General features: G+C 42.2%; 1 protein-coding gene across 2 annotated transcripts in view; it reads left to right on the forward strand.

Annotated features, from left to right (window-relative positions):
• The window catches only part of KDM1B (lysine demethylase 1B), a 30,298-nt gene extending 16,691 nt beyond the window's left edge, over nt 1-13,607 (forward strand). The window contains exons 13-21 of one of the 2 annotated variants that reach the window (XM_081325952.1): nt 500-671; nt 1,535-1,662; nt 2,312-2,443; nt 2,956-3,030; nt 4,752-4,868; nt 6,913-7,038; nt 7,377-7,499; nt 8,257-8,409; nt 9,950-13,607. In XM_081325952.1, coding sequence (XP_081182078.1) covers nt 500-671; nt 1,535-1,662; nt 2,312-2,443; nt 2,956-3,030; nt 4,752-4,868; nt 6,913-7,038; nt 7,377-7,499; nt 8,257-8,409; nt 9,950-10,033 — 1,110 coding nt within the window. In that variant the 3' untranslated portion in view covers nt 10,034-13,607. The remainder of the gene's footprint in view (nt 1-499; nt 672-1,534; nt 1,663-2,311; nt 2,444-2,955; nt 3,031-4,751; nt 4,869-6,912; nt 7,039-7,376; nt 7,500-8,256; nt 8,410-9,949) is intronic. The other variant, XM_081325953.1, reaches the window with a different exon arrangement.
• Nucleotides 13,608-14,447: the final 840 nt, after the last annotated feature.

Here is a 14,447-nt window from a genome sequence, read left to right on the forward strand (position 1 = left end):
GGAAGGTTGAGTCAACCTTGAGACAGTCAGGATCGAATTCCTGGCAGTGAGCTGAATCAGCCTGCAATATGGCATTCTAACCACTGCGACACCATGGCTCTTCTGCATCCAAAGTTTCTTCCTGCATCATGGATTTAAATTTATAATGGATTATGTCACTCTTGCAGTAAACGACAGACCTTTTTCAGTTAATAATCCTTGCTATTTAGAATGCCTATCCTTCATGACACATTGGAACTAGGCTTATAAATATTTTATGATAAATTAAATAATTGATTCAGAAAGTAGAAAGCTCTCAAGATTTCAAGTTTCCTTTGTTTTTGTTTGCTACCTGTTTTGATACCAATCTGGTAACGTGTCTTTAAAACACTGATAAATATTTTGTTGCAATAGCTGTTGGTTGGGATTGTTGTGTATTAATTATAACAATGGATGTTTGATTAGCACTGAAGTTTGAATTACTCACACGCTTACACTTTTAAAATTTCTTTTTCTAAAGTTGGGCATTAAAATGCACAAAATTGGAGAGAAGTGTGACTTGATCCAAGAAGGTGGAAGGATAACAGATCCTGCAATAGATAAGCGCATGGATTTTCATTTCAATTCTATCCTTGATGTTGTGGCAGATTGGAGAAAAGATAAAAGTCAACATCAAGATATTCCTCTTGGAGGTAAGAAAGAATCATGAAAGAGTAAAAAAAAAAGTGCAACATTGGCAGCAGAATATTGCATCCACAGATGTATTTGTTTGTGTGTTAGTTTGTCTAATTTATATGTTCACACAATCACTGAATTGGGCCAATTTGAATCCTAGCTAGATGTATCTGGTTTATTGAATTGGTTTATTGAATAAGGACAGTTCGCCAGGTTTTTACTAAGGGGGAAAAAGAGGGGGAAAAAACAAAACATTTTTAATGCCCAGAATACAAGCTTGGTCATGTGTTGCTCACTGAGGAGAAAATAAAAGTAAAAATGGTCTCTTCTTCAAACTTATTTTATTCATCATTTGCATGTGTGAACAGCTGAAACTCAACCAATACAGTTGTTAATAGGTTTCACTGAATTATTGCATTGCTAGGAAGATATACAACATTTGAAAGTGCAGAATTGCACCTTTATACGCGATCTGGGAGAATGGTAACAAGTATCTTGAACTTGAAAATAAGCAAGGTTTTGTATTTATTAGGTCTGCTATGGCCTTACATTGACCAGATTAATACATGAGTATATATTGGTAGAGGTAGTTGTCTCTGTCATTGACCTGTCCATCTGCAAGTAAAATGCTACCATAAAGTGGTCACTAGATAAGACCAGAGATTTTTTAATTCTGGTATAAATGTCAGGTTAGTGAATTGAATTCTTACTGAAATGTCTGTAATTAAGTGTTCAAATTTATTACATTATGCCTGTAGAGAGTGAGTATGTATGTGTGTAGGATTTTATTTAAGTACATGTGCTAAATAGTTGCTGAAAAAATGGGAAGCTGAGATAAAGAATACTTTTACTAACTATTGAACTGTTAAACCATTTGCAGATAAAATTCAGGAAATCTATAAAGTTTTTATTCAGGAATCCGGTATCCAGTTCAATGAACTAGAGGAAAAAGTGCTACAGTTCCATGTTAGCAATTTAGAATATGCCTGTGGCAGTAACCTCCATGAAGTGAGTGGAAATAATTTTCTTACAATGACAGAACAATATGGTTAAAATATGTATTGCCAATTGTCATAACAATGAATCCAGATCCCTATTTTCTTATTAAGCAGACATGCTCCAAATTATAAATGTCTCCTGGCTTTAATTAATACGGGACTGATTCTAACTGAACAGTCTGAAAGAAAATTATGAAATGATTGGATGGGGCAAGTTAATGAACTAGCCACTCAGAGCTTAGTAGGCAATAGAATTCATTTTACATGACTACAAAATTCTGGCAGGTGAAAGTTTCATCCCTTGCAAAAAAAGGGATAAAACTGCCCTTCATTGGCGACATATAAGTTACTTGGGAGCCACTGTGGGTGAAAAGGTTAAAAATGCTTTAGAGAACAGTATTGTTTGTTGGAAGGTATTTTTTAAAAAAATCTCATGCTCAGATAAAGCTGGAAGAAGTTAGCTGACTTGCAGTGTTAAATGTGCTAAGTCCTAGGCTTGCAAGAAAGGATGATATAGCTGCAGCCTAACACTATTAGCCTTTCACATATAGGACAGTGAGGAGATTTCTTTATGTATGTGGGAAAAGAAAATATGCTAGTCTGTATCACCTTCCAAAGAGTTGAGTTGCAACTGAATGAAGAATTGTCTTGCTACATAGGTTTCTGCACGGTCTTGGGATCATAATGAATTTTTTGCTCAGTTTGCTGGTGATCATACCTTGTTGAGTTCAGGATACTCAGCTATAATGGAAAAATTAGCCGAAGGCCTGGATATTCGGTTAAATGTTCCAGTAAGTATCAAAACTTGGAAGAATCATTTTTCTTGCTTTGTCATAGAGTATTTCATCTCACTGGTTTGAATTGTATATACACAAGCTACTTGAACTTTCCAAACTGCTTGTATGGATGCTCAATTTAATACACATTTTGGAAGAAATATAAATAGCTCTTCATAGAGCCTATTTTAAATGTATGCTAGACCTTTTAATAGTCTATTGCAGTAATTGGCGAACCTATAATGTGTATCAAAGGTGATGCACGATGATGTTTTGGGTGGGAAGTCAGTGTTCATCAACACTCTACAACTGTTCTCGAAAACACACCCCATTCTTGGAATTATGGAGCTTGCGGAGGCTGTGTAAGAATGAATGAGTGTCCGTGCAGCCTCTGGATACTCCAGAAGTTGCATGGGAGGGCCTGGAAATTGTGTAAGAATGGGGCATGTTTTGTGGGGTTTTCAGAGGTTGCCGAGGAGTCTTGATGCTGTATAAATATTTTACAATCTCCCTTTCATTCTTAAAAGGTCTGTAGTATTGATTACTCAGGAGAAGAGGTAAAAGTGACCACAACGGATAGAACTCTGTGGACAGCAAAAAAGGTGATCCCTCATTCTTTGGGGTTGAAGTCTAGAACAGAGAGACTGACCTATGTTTTTCAGCATTGGAGAACACTCTTATTTTGTTATTATTGTACTTTTGCCTTTGACAGCTGAAGATGGCATGTTTGATGTCATGAGATTTTCATACTGGGTGGTGGAGCTGACAGTTTTGATTCATTCCCTCCTGGGTGGAGGAGCAAGGGAATTATATGCAATTAATGAATGTTCTTTAATCTTTTTTTTTAGAGCAAATATTGTGTGCCTCTTATTTGTGATCTGTGCTTTTGAGAAATGTTTTGTCAGGAAACAAAATATGCACTACAATTCTTAATATCTATTGTTTTTCAAAATCCTGCAATCTGCCCTCACAAATGTAAAGTGGGAAAACCCATATTGGTAGGCCAACCCATTCGATGGCGCACTCCCTTTTATTTTCATGACTCTAATTTGTTAGCTGAATCCTGCATCCTCTTTCTAATCTTTGTGTGGCATTTAGAAACACCTCTTGGGATTGTCAAGTAGTGTTAGGGCATTTGAGATTGTGCAGTTTCAGATATGGTAAATGCATGGCCTCAGTGGCACTGAGAAGTTCTCAGATGTTCTGCCTTGGTCATCCATTCACTGAGTCTCTTTCAAAGCAGTTCTGCTCACTTACTTCCAAATTAAAAAAGAGTTCAGCTTTAAGAATATAGGATAGCTTCCCTAGTGTGATGTCTGTGGACTTCAATTTCCAGTGAGCAAACTGTTGCAATCCAAGTACCAAAATCTGTGGATGCAAAGGTTAGGGAAGATCACAGGGCAATAGGAGACATTGCATGAAAATTACACAGAGAATAATTCAGAAGTAAATAATATCAATTTGACTTCCTCTTTTGGATCTGTTTTCGGGTTCTGCTCTATCAGGAGAGGGAAGATTGAATGTTATTTGGTTTTGGAGAGGGAAAGGCAGTTGAAATGCTTGCTTGTGTCCTTGAATTACTAGGAGTTGAAAGAGAGAAAAACAAACATTCACTTGATGGATTGTGTCTCTGAATTGTTTTAAAAGAGGAAGACAGTATTTATTGTCTTAGATAGGTGGTTTCCTACTTTAACATCTTTTTCTGCATTATCATGGCATTGTTCCTTTGATCAAATTTATTGCTGGAAAAAAGTCACTGAAAGTTTTTCTTTAAAGTAGTTTTTTAAAGTTGGCTAAATGATTTTTCCCTGTGTTTTACAAATCTATTGAATATACTGGGTTAAATTATTTTAATGTAATGTAGGGATAGATTAATTGGTTTACTTCTAGTCAGTTTCAGTTTCACATGTATTTCCTTACAAATCCTTCTGTGCCATTTCCCCAATCCTGCAAATTAAAAACAAAAACCAAAGCAGCTATTTTAAAGAATATTGTTAACGCATTTCAACTCCTACTTGAATTATAAAATTGTATCTTTCTAGATTTTTAATCAAATATGTTGCTTAAACTAGACTTTTTAATTTTTATCTATACTGAAAATTTTGAGATAGAATAATGTGTAACTACGAGAAGGATTCATTAGTAGCCAATTACACTATTAATTTAAAACATGGGAAAAAACATTTCAAGGTAGGAAATTCTGAATATTTATTATATTATTATTTCAACATTAGCCCAGCAGATGTGTAAATTAGAAAATTTGGAACTATGAGACCTTTAGCATTCTATTATAATATAATTAGGGCTATTTTTCTCTCAAAAGGTTCTAGTTGCTGTACCTTTAACTATTCTTCAAAAACCAGCAATTCAGTTCAAACCAGCTTTATCAGATAGGAAAATGAAAGCTATCAACAGTTTAGGAGCTGGAGTCATTGAGAAGGTAAGAGTTTGTTTTTTTATAAAATTATAATACAAAGAGCAAATATTTGCAGGGAACATTTTCCAATAGAAATATGTAGAGGCCAGTGAAGGCCTTCCAAGTCTATGCTATAGAGAAATTATTATTTGAATACTGATATAGGTCCATATACATGTATTAATATTTCTGGCAAAGGGTCCTAAAACTACCGTATATACTTGAGTATAAGCTGACTCGAGTATAAGCCGAGACCCCCAATTTCACCCCCAAAAACTGGAAAAAGTTGTTGACTCGAGTATAAGCCGATCCGCCGTTCTGCAAGCCTCCGCCGCCGGCGGAGGCTGGATCCGCGCTCTGCAAGCCTCTGCCACCAGCAGAGGCTCGATCCGCCATTTTGCAAGCCTGAATACACAGGAATACCCTGTGTGACCGCGGCTCTCGGGGAAGCCCTGGCTGTCCGCTTCCTCGCTCCACGCTGCCATTCGGGGCCCGCGCGTTCCCCGGGCAAATCGCGGTGCCCAGCAGGCGAGGAAACACGCCCGCTCCAGTCGCCCCCCCTTCCCTCAGGAGACGCGAAGCAAGTGACCGCCCGGAGCTTACCGAGGACTTGCTTCGGTGCTTCCAGGATCGCGCGCACCTCTCCCAAGCCGCCGCCGTCCGGAGACCTGCCGAAGTTTGGGGAGGTTTGGGGAGGTGCGCGCGCACCTCCCCAAACCTCCCCAAACGTCGGCAGGTCTCCGGACCCCCGTGCCCTGCCTGCCTGCTTCTTTCCGCAGCGGAAAGAAGCAGGCAGGCAGGGCACGGAGGTCTGCTTCTTTCCGCAGCGGAAAGAAGCAGGCAGGCAGGGCGCGGAGGTCTGCTTCTTTCCGCAGCGGAAAGAAGCAGGCAGGCAGGGCGCGGAGGTCTGCTTCTTTCCGCAGTGGAAAGAAGCAGGCAGGCAGGGCACGGAGGTCTGCTTCTTTCCGCAGCGGAAAGAAGCAGGCAAGCAGGGCGTGGAGGTCTGCTTCTTTCCGCAGCGGAAAGAAGCAGGCAGGCAGGGCACGGAGGTCTGCTTCTTTCCGCAGCGGAAAGAAGCAGGCAAGCAGGGCGCGGAGGTCTGCTTCTTTCCGCAGCGGAAAGAAGCAGGCAGGCAGGGCACGGAGGTCTGCTTTCCGCAGCGGAAAGAAGCAGGCAAGCAGGGCGCGGAGGTCTGCTTCTTTCCGCTGCGGAAAGAAGCAGACCTCCGCGCCCTGCTTGCCTGCTTCTTTCCGCAGCGGAAAGAAGCAGACCTCCGCGCCCTGCCTGCCTGCTTCTTTCCGCAGCGGAAAGAAGCAGGCAGGCAGGGCACGGAGGTCCGGAGACCTGCTGACGTTTGGGGAGGTTTGGGGAGGTGCGCGCGCACCTCCCCAAACCTCCCCAAACTTCGGCAGGTCTGCGGACGGCGGTGGCTTGGGAGAGGTGTGCGCGATCCCGGAAGCACCAAAGCCTCGGCCGCGCACAAGTCCTCGGTAAGTTTTTTTGTTGACTGGAGTATAAGCCGAAGTGGAATTTTTCACCCCAAAAAGTGGGCTGAAAAATTCGGCTTATACTCAAGTATATACGGTAATCTTGAGTTCCTATGGCCTCCATCTTAACTTTCTTTGAAGTTATGCTCTTTATGTGATCTGGCTGGACAAGCTTATTCCAGCAAAAATGGATCCCACATACTGTATATGTATTCATAAAAATAAACCCAGAGTAGGAGGATACCCCTTTATTTTTCAAAATCAGTCTTATCTTGAGATTTTTTGACATCATTAGTTTGGTATAAGTTGGAGCTAAGCTAAGATTAATTCACTTTTGTGTATACATTCCTAAAACGTATAAGATACTCAGTTATAAAATATGTACTGTTCAAACTATATTTACTTAGTGATGTTAGTTTGGTTGAGAGAAAAACCTTTAAATGTAATGGCTTGATACTATGCCCTATAACGGGAACTATGTTTACAGAAAGAGAGGGATTTTACTCCCTCCTGCTATATATTAAACTTATATAGGATGACAGCCAAGTGAGCAAAAAGGTAAATACTGCTTTTTTGTTTAGATTGCACTACAGTTTCCTTACAGATTCTGGGAGAGCAAAATTCAAGGAGCCGATTACTTTGGCCATATTCCACCTAATTCAAACAAACGTGGACTCTTCAGTGTGTTCTATGATGTGGATCCACAGGTACCTAGTATCTTCCTATTCTTCAGATTTGGAAAAATGATTACCTTCAGAATACCTTTCCTCTCTGTTTTAATGTAAATCGACATTTTTTAAATATAAAATCTCACTACTTTACAGTACATTTAATGCCAAGAACATTTGACAGTTTTGATTTTTATTATCTAAAATGAATGTGCTTGTTGCAAGGCAAGAATTTTTAAAATGGTACTACAATTATTCTGCACTGGCACATGTGTTAAGTAGTTCAGTTTTATGGGCTGGCCAGCATTCATTTATAAGTTGTTAAAGAGAGCACCAGTAGAGGAAACAATAGATGATCCTTCCTTTCTTGTTTTCAGCGTAAATGCAGTGTTCTAATGTCTGTAATTACTGGAGATGCTGTGGGAACAATAAGGAATTTAGATGACAAGGAAGTACTGCAACAGTGCATGACCGTGCTTCGGGAATTGTTTAAGGAACAGGTTGGTTTCTTTCTCAGACACAACGACATCCATTTCAGACAGATGGAAAGCAGAGACTTCCCAGGACTTTTTTTTTAAAATTAGGGACAGATGGATTTATCATATGATCTGTTATTTTCTAAAAATGTTTGGTGTTAAATTTGTTTTGTCCCACTTGTACACAACTTCACGGTTTAAAGGTTGTGTATGTTTTTAGCATGCTAGGGAAAAGAGCATTTCACCTAATGCACATATTTTGTCATTTTAGCATAATAAAATATATTTTTCTGATGTCTTAGGACAGCAAGTGTACCATATCCAAATGGTCTTTTTGCTTTGCTTCTGAACTTTCCAATCTTTCTTCCTCATGTCATGCATCTCTAAATCAGGCTATCGATCTATTTATTTCATTATTCTTCTGCACCAACTAGTATAGTATTTAGACATTAGTCTGTATTAGCCTGTCTGGAGAAACTGAAACTTAATTTGAGATGTTGTGCCTAGCACTATCATGGATGCTTAAGAAACTGAAATTTGCAGGAAATGACTGAAGGAGTGAGTGAGTGACTGACTGAATTCACTATGTTATAATTAAGAATCACCTTAGAGCACATGATTAATGAAGTCTGCTTTGTTTAGTTATTCACAGTACAATTGTGCATTTTTATGTTTTAACAAGATGTTTAAACATTCAATATATGTTTTAAACAAGTGTCCAGATTTGGACATAAATGGTTTCATTTTATTACCATTAATTTAGCTTATCTTTGTAATTCAGGAAGTGCCAGATCCGGTCAAATATTTCATTACAAGATGGAGCAAAGATCCTTGGATCCAAATGGCATATAGTTTTGTAAAGACAGGGGGCAGTGGTGAAGCATATGATATACTTGCTGAAGACATACAGGGAAAACTCTTCTTTGCTGGAGAGGTGAAATCTCAATTACGTACATTTTTTTAAAAATACAGCCTTGTTCAAATCAGAACTAAGTTTGAAAAGACTAAAAATATTCATGCTTTGAATAGGCATTGCAGGTAGTAGTAGGATTTCTGATTTTCTGAATTTATTATTATCGGACAATTGAGACTGGAATTATTGTTGCTAAGCCATGCAGTCATAAAACTGCAATGTCTAGAAGAGCCTTTTCTCCTGTGGCCCCCACCTTTTGCAACACCTTGCTCCCTGAGGTGAGATCAGCCCCCACCCTTCTGGTCTTCCAGAAGAGTCTTAAAACCTAGCTCTGGTTGACTGGGCCCCCAAAAGGTACACTCTAGGCTGCAGGTTGTTGTTGCAGCGACAAAGGTATCACCTCTGCACTGCTCGAGTCCCTGGTTTTTAGTCTGTATTTAACTCCTATTTTAAATCATTTTTATATTCATATTTTTGTCATACTCGAAGACAACCAGAGTTGGTTGGATGGTGAGATGGGCAGCCTATAAATGTAATAAATAAGATGATACGTGACTGCATTGCTTAGTGACAGCAATCTCAGGCAGACCCAGTTGTAACCTTAAGATAGAAGAAGAGGTTGGGAGCATGTGGATGCTGCAGGATTGGGGAGCCTGGGGGGAGGCCATATGTGAGTCATGGGAGGCCATGGCAGAGCCTGGAAGGGCCAGTAGAGGCTACGAGTGTGTGGGTGCAAGTGCTATGGGTGGGAGAAGAAACTGGAGTGACTTGTAACCCGCCTTCCCCATTGAGTTCATTTGTGGAAGGATTGCAAATGGTGATCATGTGACCATGGCTTTCTGCAATGTCATGCTTTGAGCTGGGCACCCGAGTGCTTGGGACCACAGTTGTCTGATTGCAGGGATGCTGAGATGGCTGGCACTTCAGAACCAGTGATATGTCCTTTTTTTAAAGTGTTGCAGTAACTTTGAATAATCATTGAACAAATGGACATAAGCTGAAAATTACCTGTAATAGTCTAAGCCAGGGGTAGGCAACCTTGGCTCTTTTATGACTCATGGACTTCAACTCCCAGAATTCCTGACTCAGGAATTCTGGGAGTTGGAGTCCATGAGTCATAAAAGAGCCGAGGTTGCCTCCCCCTGGTCTAAGCCATGGGTACTTATTTATGTTTGCCATAAAGTCCTTCTTTAATGTATTTCCTTCAGGGATGAACTTCCCTGTTACCTCCCTAATTATTTTCAGGAGGTTGAAGGCTGTTTTGATTACTTTCCTCCTAGAGATTTTTTTTTTAAAGATTTGTAACACCTACAGCATATTGGTAGGTTTCCCCCCCAATTGTTTAGTTGAAATGTTGTAGATCTACTTTTATAGAAGTTGCTCAGAAGGTGATAAAGAAGTTGCATAAATTTCTATAAAACATCTCCAACTGTAGATTAAGTGGATCTTTTGTGAGGAAAACTTTTTCTTTGGGGATGGCATATCATGTATTTTAAGAATTCTGTCGTTAATTATATTTCTCTCAAAATATATATTCTGAAACTTTTTTTGTTTTAAACAGGCCACAAATCGGCACTTTCCGCAGACAGTTACAGGAGCCTACTTGAGCGGTGTTCGAGAAGCAAGCAAAATATCAGCATTTTGAATACTAGAGTTTACATTTTAAAACAAATTCTAACTCCACATGGTGCTCAAATTTGTGAAGACAAAAGACAGTTTTAAGCTACTTTACTGTTTATGCCTTGAAGATGCACTTCAGTTTTTATCAGAAAAGCTTGTTACAGTATCATTGCTTGTGAGCACTGCTGGCAGCTAGACAAGCTTATCCATCCCTTATTTTTTCACCTGTATTAGGAAAGGTAGAACTGTAATGAACCTTAAATAGTGGTAGATGGGCTGTCAAATAGCTCATAAGTTGAATGTTTCTTCAAAAGGATAGTAGGTTTCTCCAATCATGTCTAGGGTGAAAAAAAAACCCTTTTAAGAAATAGTTATAAATATAAACATGGAGGCCTTTGGTACCGTTCAATTACATATTATGCATAAACAATCATAACATTCATTACTGACCTGCAAAAAATGACATAAAAAGAAATGTGTGAAGCTCGGTATTTGCTGATCATGTAAATGGACTAGCAAAAATACTATGTGGACATTTCCTTTCTGTCCAGTTACAGTTTAGGTAATTAGAACTCTAATTAAGGAAGTATAATGGAAGTAGACAACTCTGAAAACTTTTTTTGGCTTAAAATTGGAGTTTTTGGAAAGTTAAATGATGTGACATCTTCCAGAAGAAAACAAATTTAAGATGATGTAATAACATGTTGTACAGTGACAATTTCAGCATAAATTGTCAACATAAATATCTCTTCATTTTTCAAAAACATCCTGTAAACGTATTTAAAAATATTTTCTAAATATATAATGGAAAGGATTGCCTCCTGGAATTGTGACTCCTCCATTGCTGGATATTTTCAAGAAAAGATTGCTCAATCATTCGTCCAAGGTGGTATAAGGACTCGTGCCATGGGCAGGGGGTTGGACTAGAACAGGACTTTTCAACCGATGGTACGTGTACCACCTGTGGTACCTTGGCACGTGGCAGGTGGTATGCGGCCCTCCCCAGTCCAGCCCAGGATAGCAGGGGAGGGAAAGAGCCAAAGCGGCGCAGTGCAGGATTTGCCGCGACTGAGCCTTCAGGAGCTGCAGGGCTGCTTGGGACGAGGCAAAGGCCCCGGGATCGGCACTTCCAGCACACCCGGAAGAGAAAGGAGGAGGGGGTGGAGAAAGGAAAGGATATAAAAGGTGGCAGGTTGGGTGGGAGAGGGAGGGGGAAAAAAAGATGCACCCTTGGGAGGTGGAGGAAGAGTCAGCTAGAGCTGCACCGAAGGGAAAAGGAGGAGGGGCGAGAGAGAAGACAAAAAACAGGCTGCGCGCAGACACAGGTGGCAGCAAAAAAACAGGTAAGAAATACAGCTGGGGAAGGGTCGCGGCATGAGAGTCCACATTACCTGCGCCAGGCCCTCCAGGCGCCCCCCCCAGCCTGCCCAATTTCGGCAGGTAGTGGTGTGCTCTCCTCATTTGGAGAGGCTGGGCCAGCCTTCCTCCCTCCCTTCCCTCCCTCCGTGCCCAGGAAGGGACAAGGGGAAGGGGACAGGCTGCCAGTGCGGCTGGTGGCTGTTCTGCCAGTGCCAATGGCTTGAAAGGCCACTGTAAATTGCTGGAGAAGAGCTGCACAGCGTTACGATCAGAGTGGCGGGAAGTTATTTGCAATGAGGGAGGGAGAAAAACAGGCATCCCCTGAAGGAGATCAGCAAATGGCCCTCGCCCTCTTCACAAACACATGGACTCCTGGGGAGGGGATGCTGCGAGAATCCATGTTACCTGCGCTACGCCGCCCAGACCCCAGCCTGGATTTGGCAGGCAGCCGCACGGTCTTCTCACTGCATGGAGCGGCCTGGCGAGGTGAACCGGCAACATACTAAACCTGCCTGTGCAGGTGAAAAGGAAGCACTGAGAATGCAGTCAGCCTGCATGGCAAAACAGTCACCCAGGACGCCAGGCGCATGCGCTCGCCTCTGCATGCACAGGTAGGTTCGGCATGTCACCAGTTCGCCTTGCCAGGCTGCTCCATGCGGCGAGACCGCCCGGTTGCCTGCCGAAACCAGGCTGGGGTCTGGGCGGCGTAACACAGATAACATGGACTCTCATGCTGCTCGCAGTGTCTCCTCCCCTGGAGTCCACGGGTGTGTGAAGAGGGCCATTTGCTGATCTTCAGGGGATGCCTGTTTTTCTCCCTCATTACAAATACCTTCCCACCAGTCTGCTCTTAATGCTCTGCGGCTCTTGTCCAGCAATTTACAGTGGCCTTTCAAGCCATTGGTGCTGGCGGCCTGTCCCCTTCCCCTTGTCCCTTCCTGGGCACAGAGGGAGGGAGGAAAGGAAGTGACAAAGAGGGAAGGAAGGCAGGAAGGAAGATGAGAGGGAGAGAGGAACAATTGAAGGGGAAGGAAGGGACAATGAGGGGGGGAAGGTGCCCACCCCAGTCCCACCCCCTCCACCAGAGACCCATGGATCTCCCCCACAGACGCCCCACAACCTGAGTAATGAGCTGGCCAGACACACCCGGCCACTGACTTCGCTTGTCCAAAAGTTGCAACAGGTGATCACATGACCCTGGGACACTGACCATTGTAAGTATGAATCAGTTGCCAAGCATCAGAATGTAAATCACATGACCCTGGGGATGCTGCAACAGTCATAAGTGTGAAAAATGGTCATAAGTCACTTTTTTCACTGCCGTTGTAACTTCAGACAGTCACTAAGCGAATTGTTGTAAGTCGAGGACTACCTGTACTTTATCATTTTTTCCCTTTTTTTGGTCACGTTTTTGACACCTTGCTAGGCGACTGGTGGTACTCGGATATTGCCTTATCCTAAAAGTGGTAGAATGGGTGGAAAGGTTGAAAAGCCCTGGACTAGGCCTTCAGGCTCCTTTCTAACACTGTGATTCTATGAAGATCTGAAGAGTAACTGGATTTATACAGACTGGAAAATAATTACTGTTTTAAAATAGCGACAATTTTAATATTGTATATTTTACTAAATTAAATAGCCAGACTATAATAACGAAAACATGTATATAAAGAAAAACAAAATAAACATGATTTGTGGACATTTTCTGTCATCTAAAATGCTCAGATTGTGTGAATGTTTATCTAAAGCAGTTTAACTGTTTTGTTTACCTAAACTTATTGTCTTTGGTACTTTTTAATCCTTTTATGTGAAATTTTTAACAACAAATTGTATTAGGCAATAAGGGAAACATGTCTTAAATCCAAATGATATAATGTGGAGTATTTACATAATGAGGAATAGGCATCTGTAGGTATTTTACCATTTTCAATGTGGAAATCCTATTTTAAATATTGAATCACTTTATAAATTGTTTTTACAATAAAGATTAGATATGAACATTATTTTTTGACATTTATTTAAATGAGCTAAAATGTTCAGGAAAAAATCCCAGATTTTAATTGTGATGTTCATTTTGAAACTTGCTCATTTACTTACATATAGCAACTTACGTCTTGTAAAACACTTTGAAGTATTTACTATTGATCATGATATGTAAAGTGACTTAATAGCAATATAGTAACTGAAAAAAAATCTCATCTGTTTATAATACAGGTAGTCTTTGACTTACAACAGGGGTCTTCAAACTCGTCCCTTTTATGACTCATGGATGTCAACTCCTCGTCTTCGCCGGATTGACAAGCCCGCAGGAAAAACCACGACGAAGTACGGATGACTGGAAAGAGTACCTTTAATAGCAGGACCTCTATACCTTAACAAAGTCAGCGTTGAGAGCCACACGCTCTCAACGCACCTTTTATTCTGAATCTGTAACTAGGTAGCAGCCCCACCCCTAGACTCCACCCCTCCCCCGTGCAGACCAGCATCCGCCTGGCCTGCGTAAATACTCCACCCCCCTACTCCTTCAACCCACGCCCAGCTCCCTCCACCGGCACCGTGCTTCCCAGCGTGAAGGTAAGTACAAGCCCACCCCCCTCCTAACAACCTGAGCGTGCTCCCCTCCACCAATGCATCTCCCCGCGCCACCCCCATGACCCCCTGGCAACCCCCAAGGTCCGGGTGCAGCTGTTCAGCACCCTGCGTCGCTGCCGGCGTGTCTGCAGTAACAGCCACCGGGTCCGTAAGGCCATCGCCCATAGTCACAACCGCCAGGCCGTCGTCAGCTCCAGAAAGTGCTACGCTGCTTCCGCGGCCGTCCGTGGCTATCCTGGACCGTCGCGCAGCTGACCGAGCTGCACGAGTATCAGCGGGCATCCCTGGCCGCCCCTCAGTGCCTGCCCGTCTGGCAGCTGACTGTGCCGGCGCGGGCCGTCTCCCTGCTGGCTGCCCCGGCGTAGCCATCCTGCAGCCACTCACGACCGCCCTCAGCCTCCTTTCAGATAGCGGCACGCCCGTGGGTCCGGCGCTCGCCCGCCGGACAGCTGGAGGGTGTGGGCGCGGCTGGACTCTCGGCGTCGCACGGC

This window comes from Vipera berus (assembly GCF_964194415.1).
Source record: "Vipera berus genome assembly, chromosome: 3".
Taxonomy (NCBI): Eukaryota; Metazoa; Chordata; class Lepidosauria; order Squamata; family Viperidae; genus Vipera; species Vipera berus.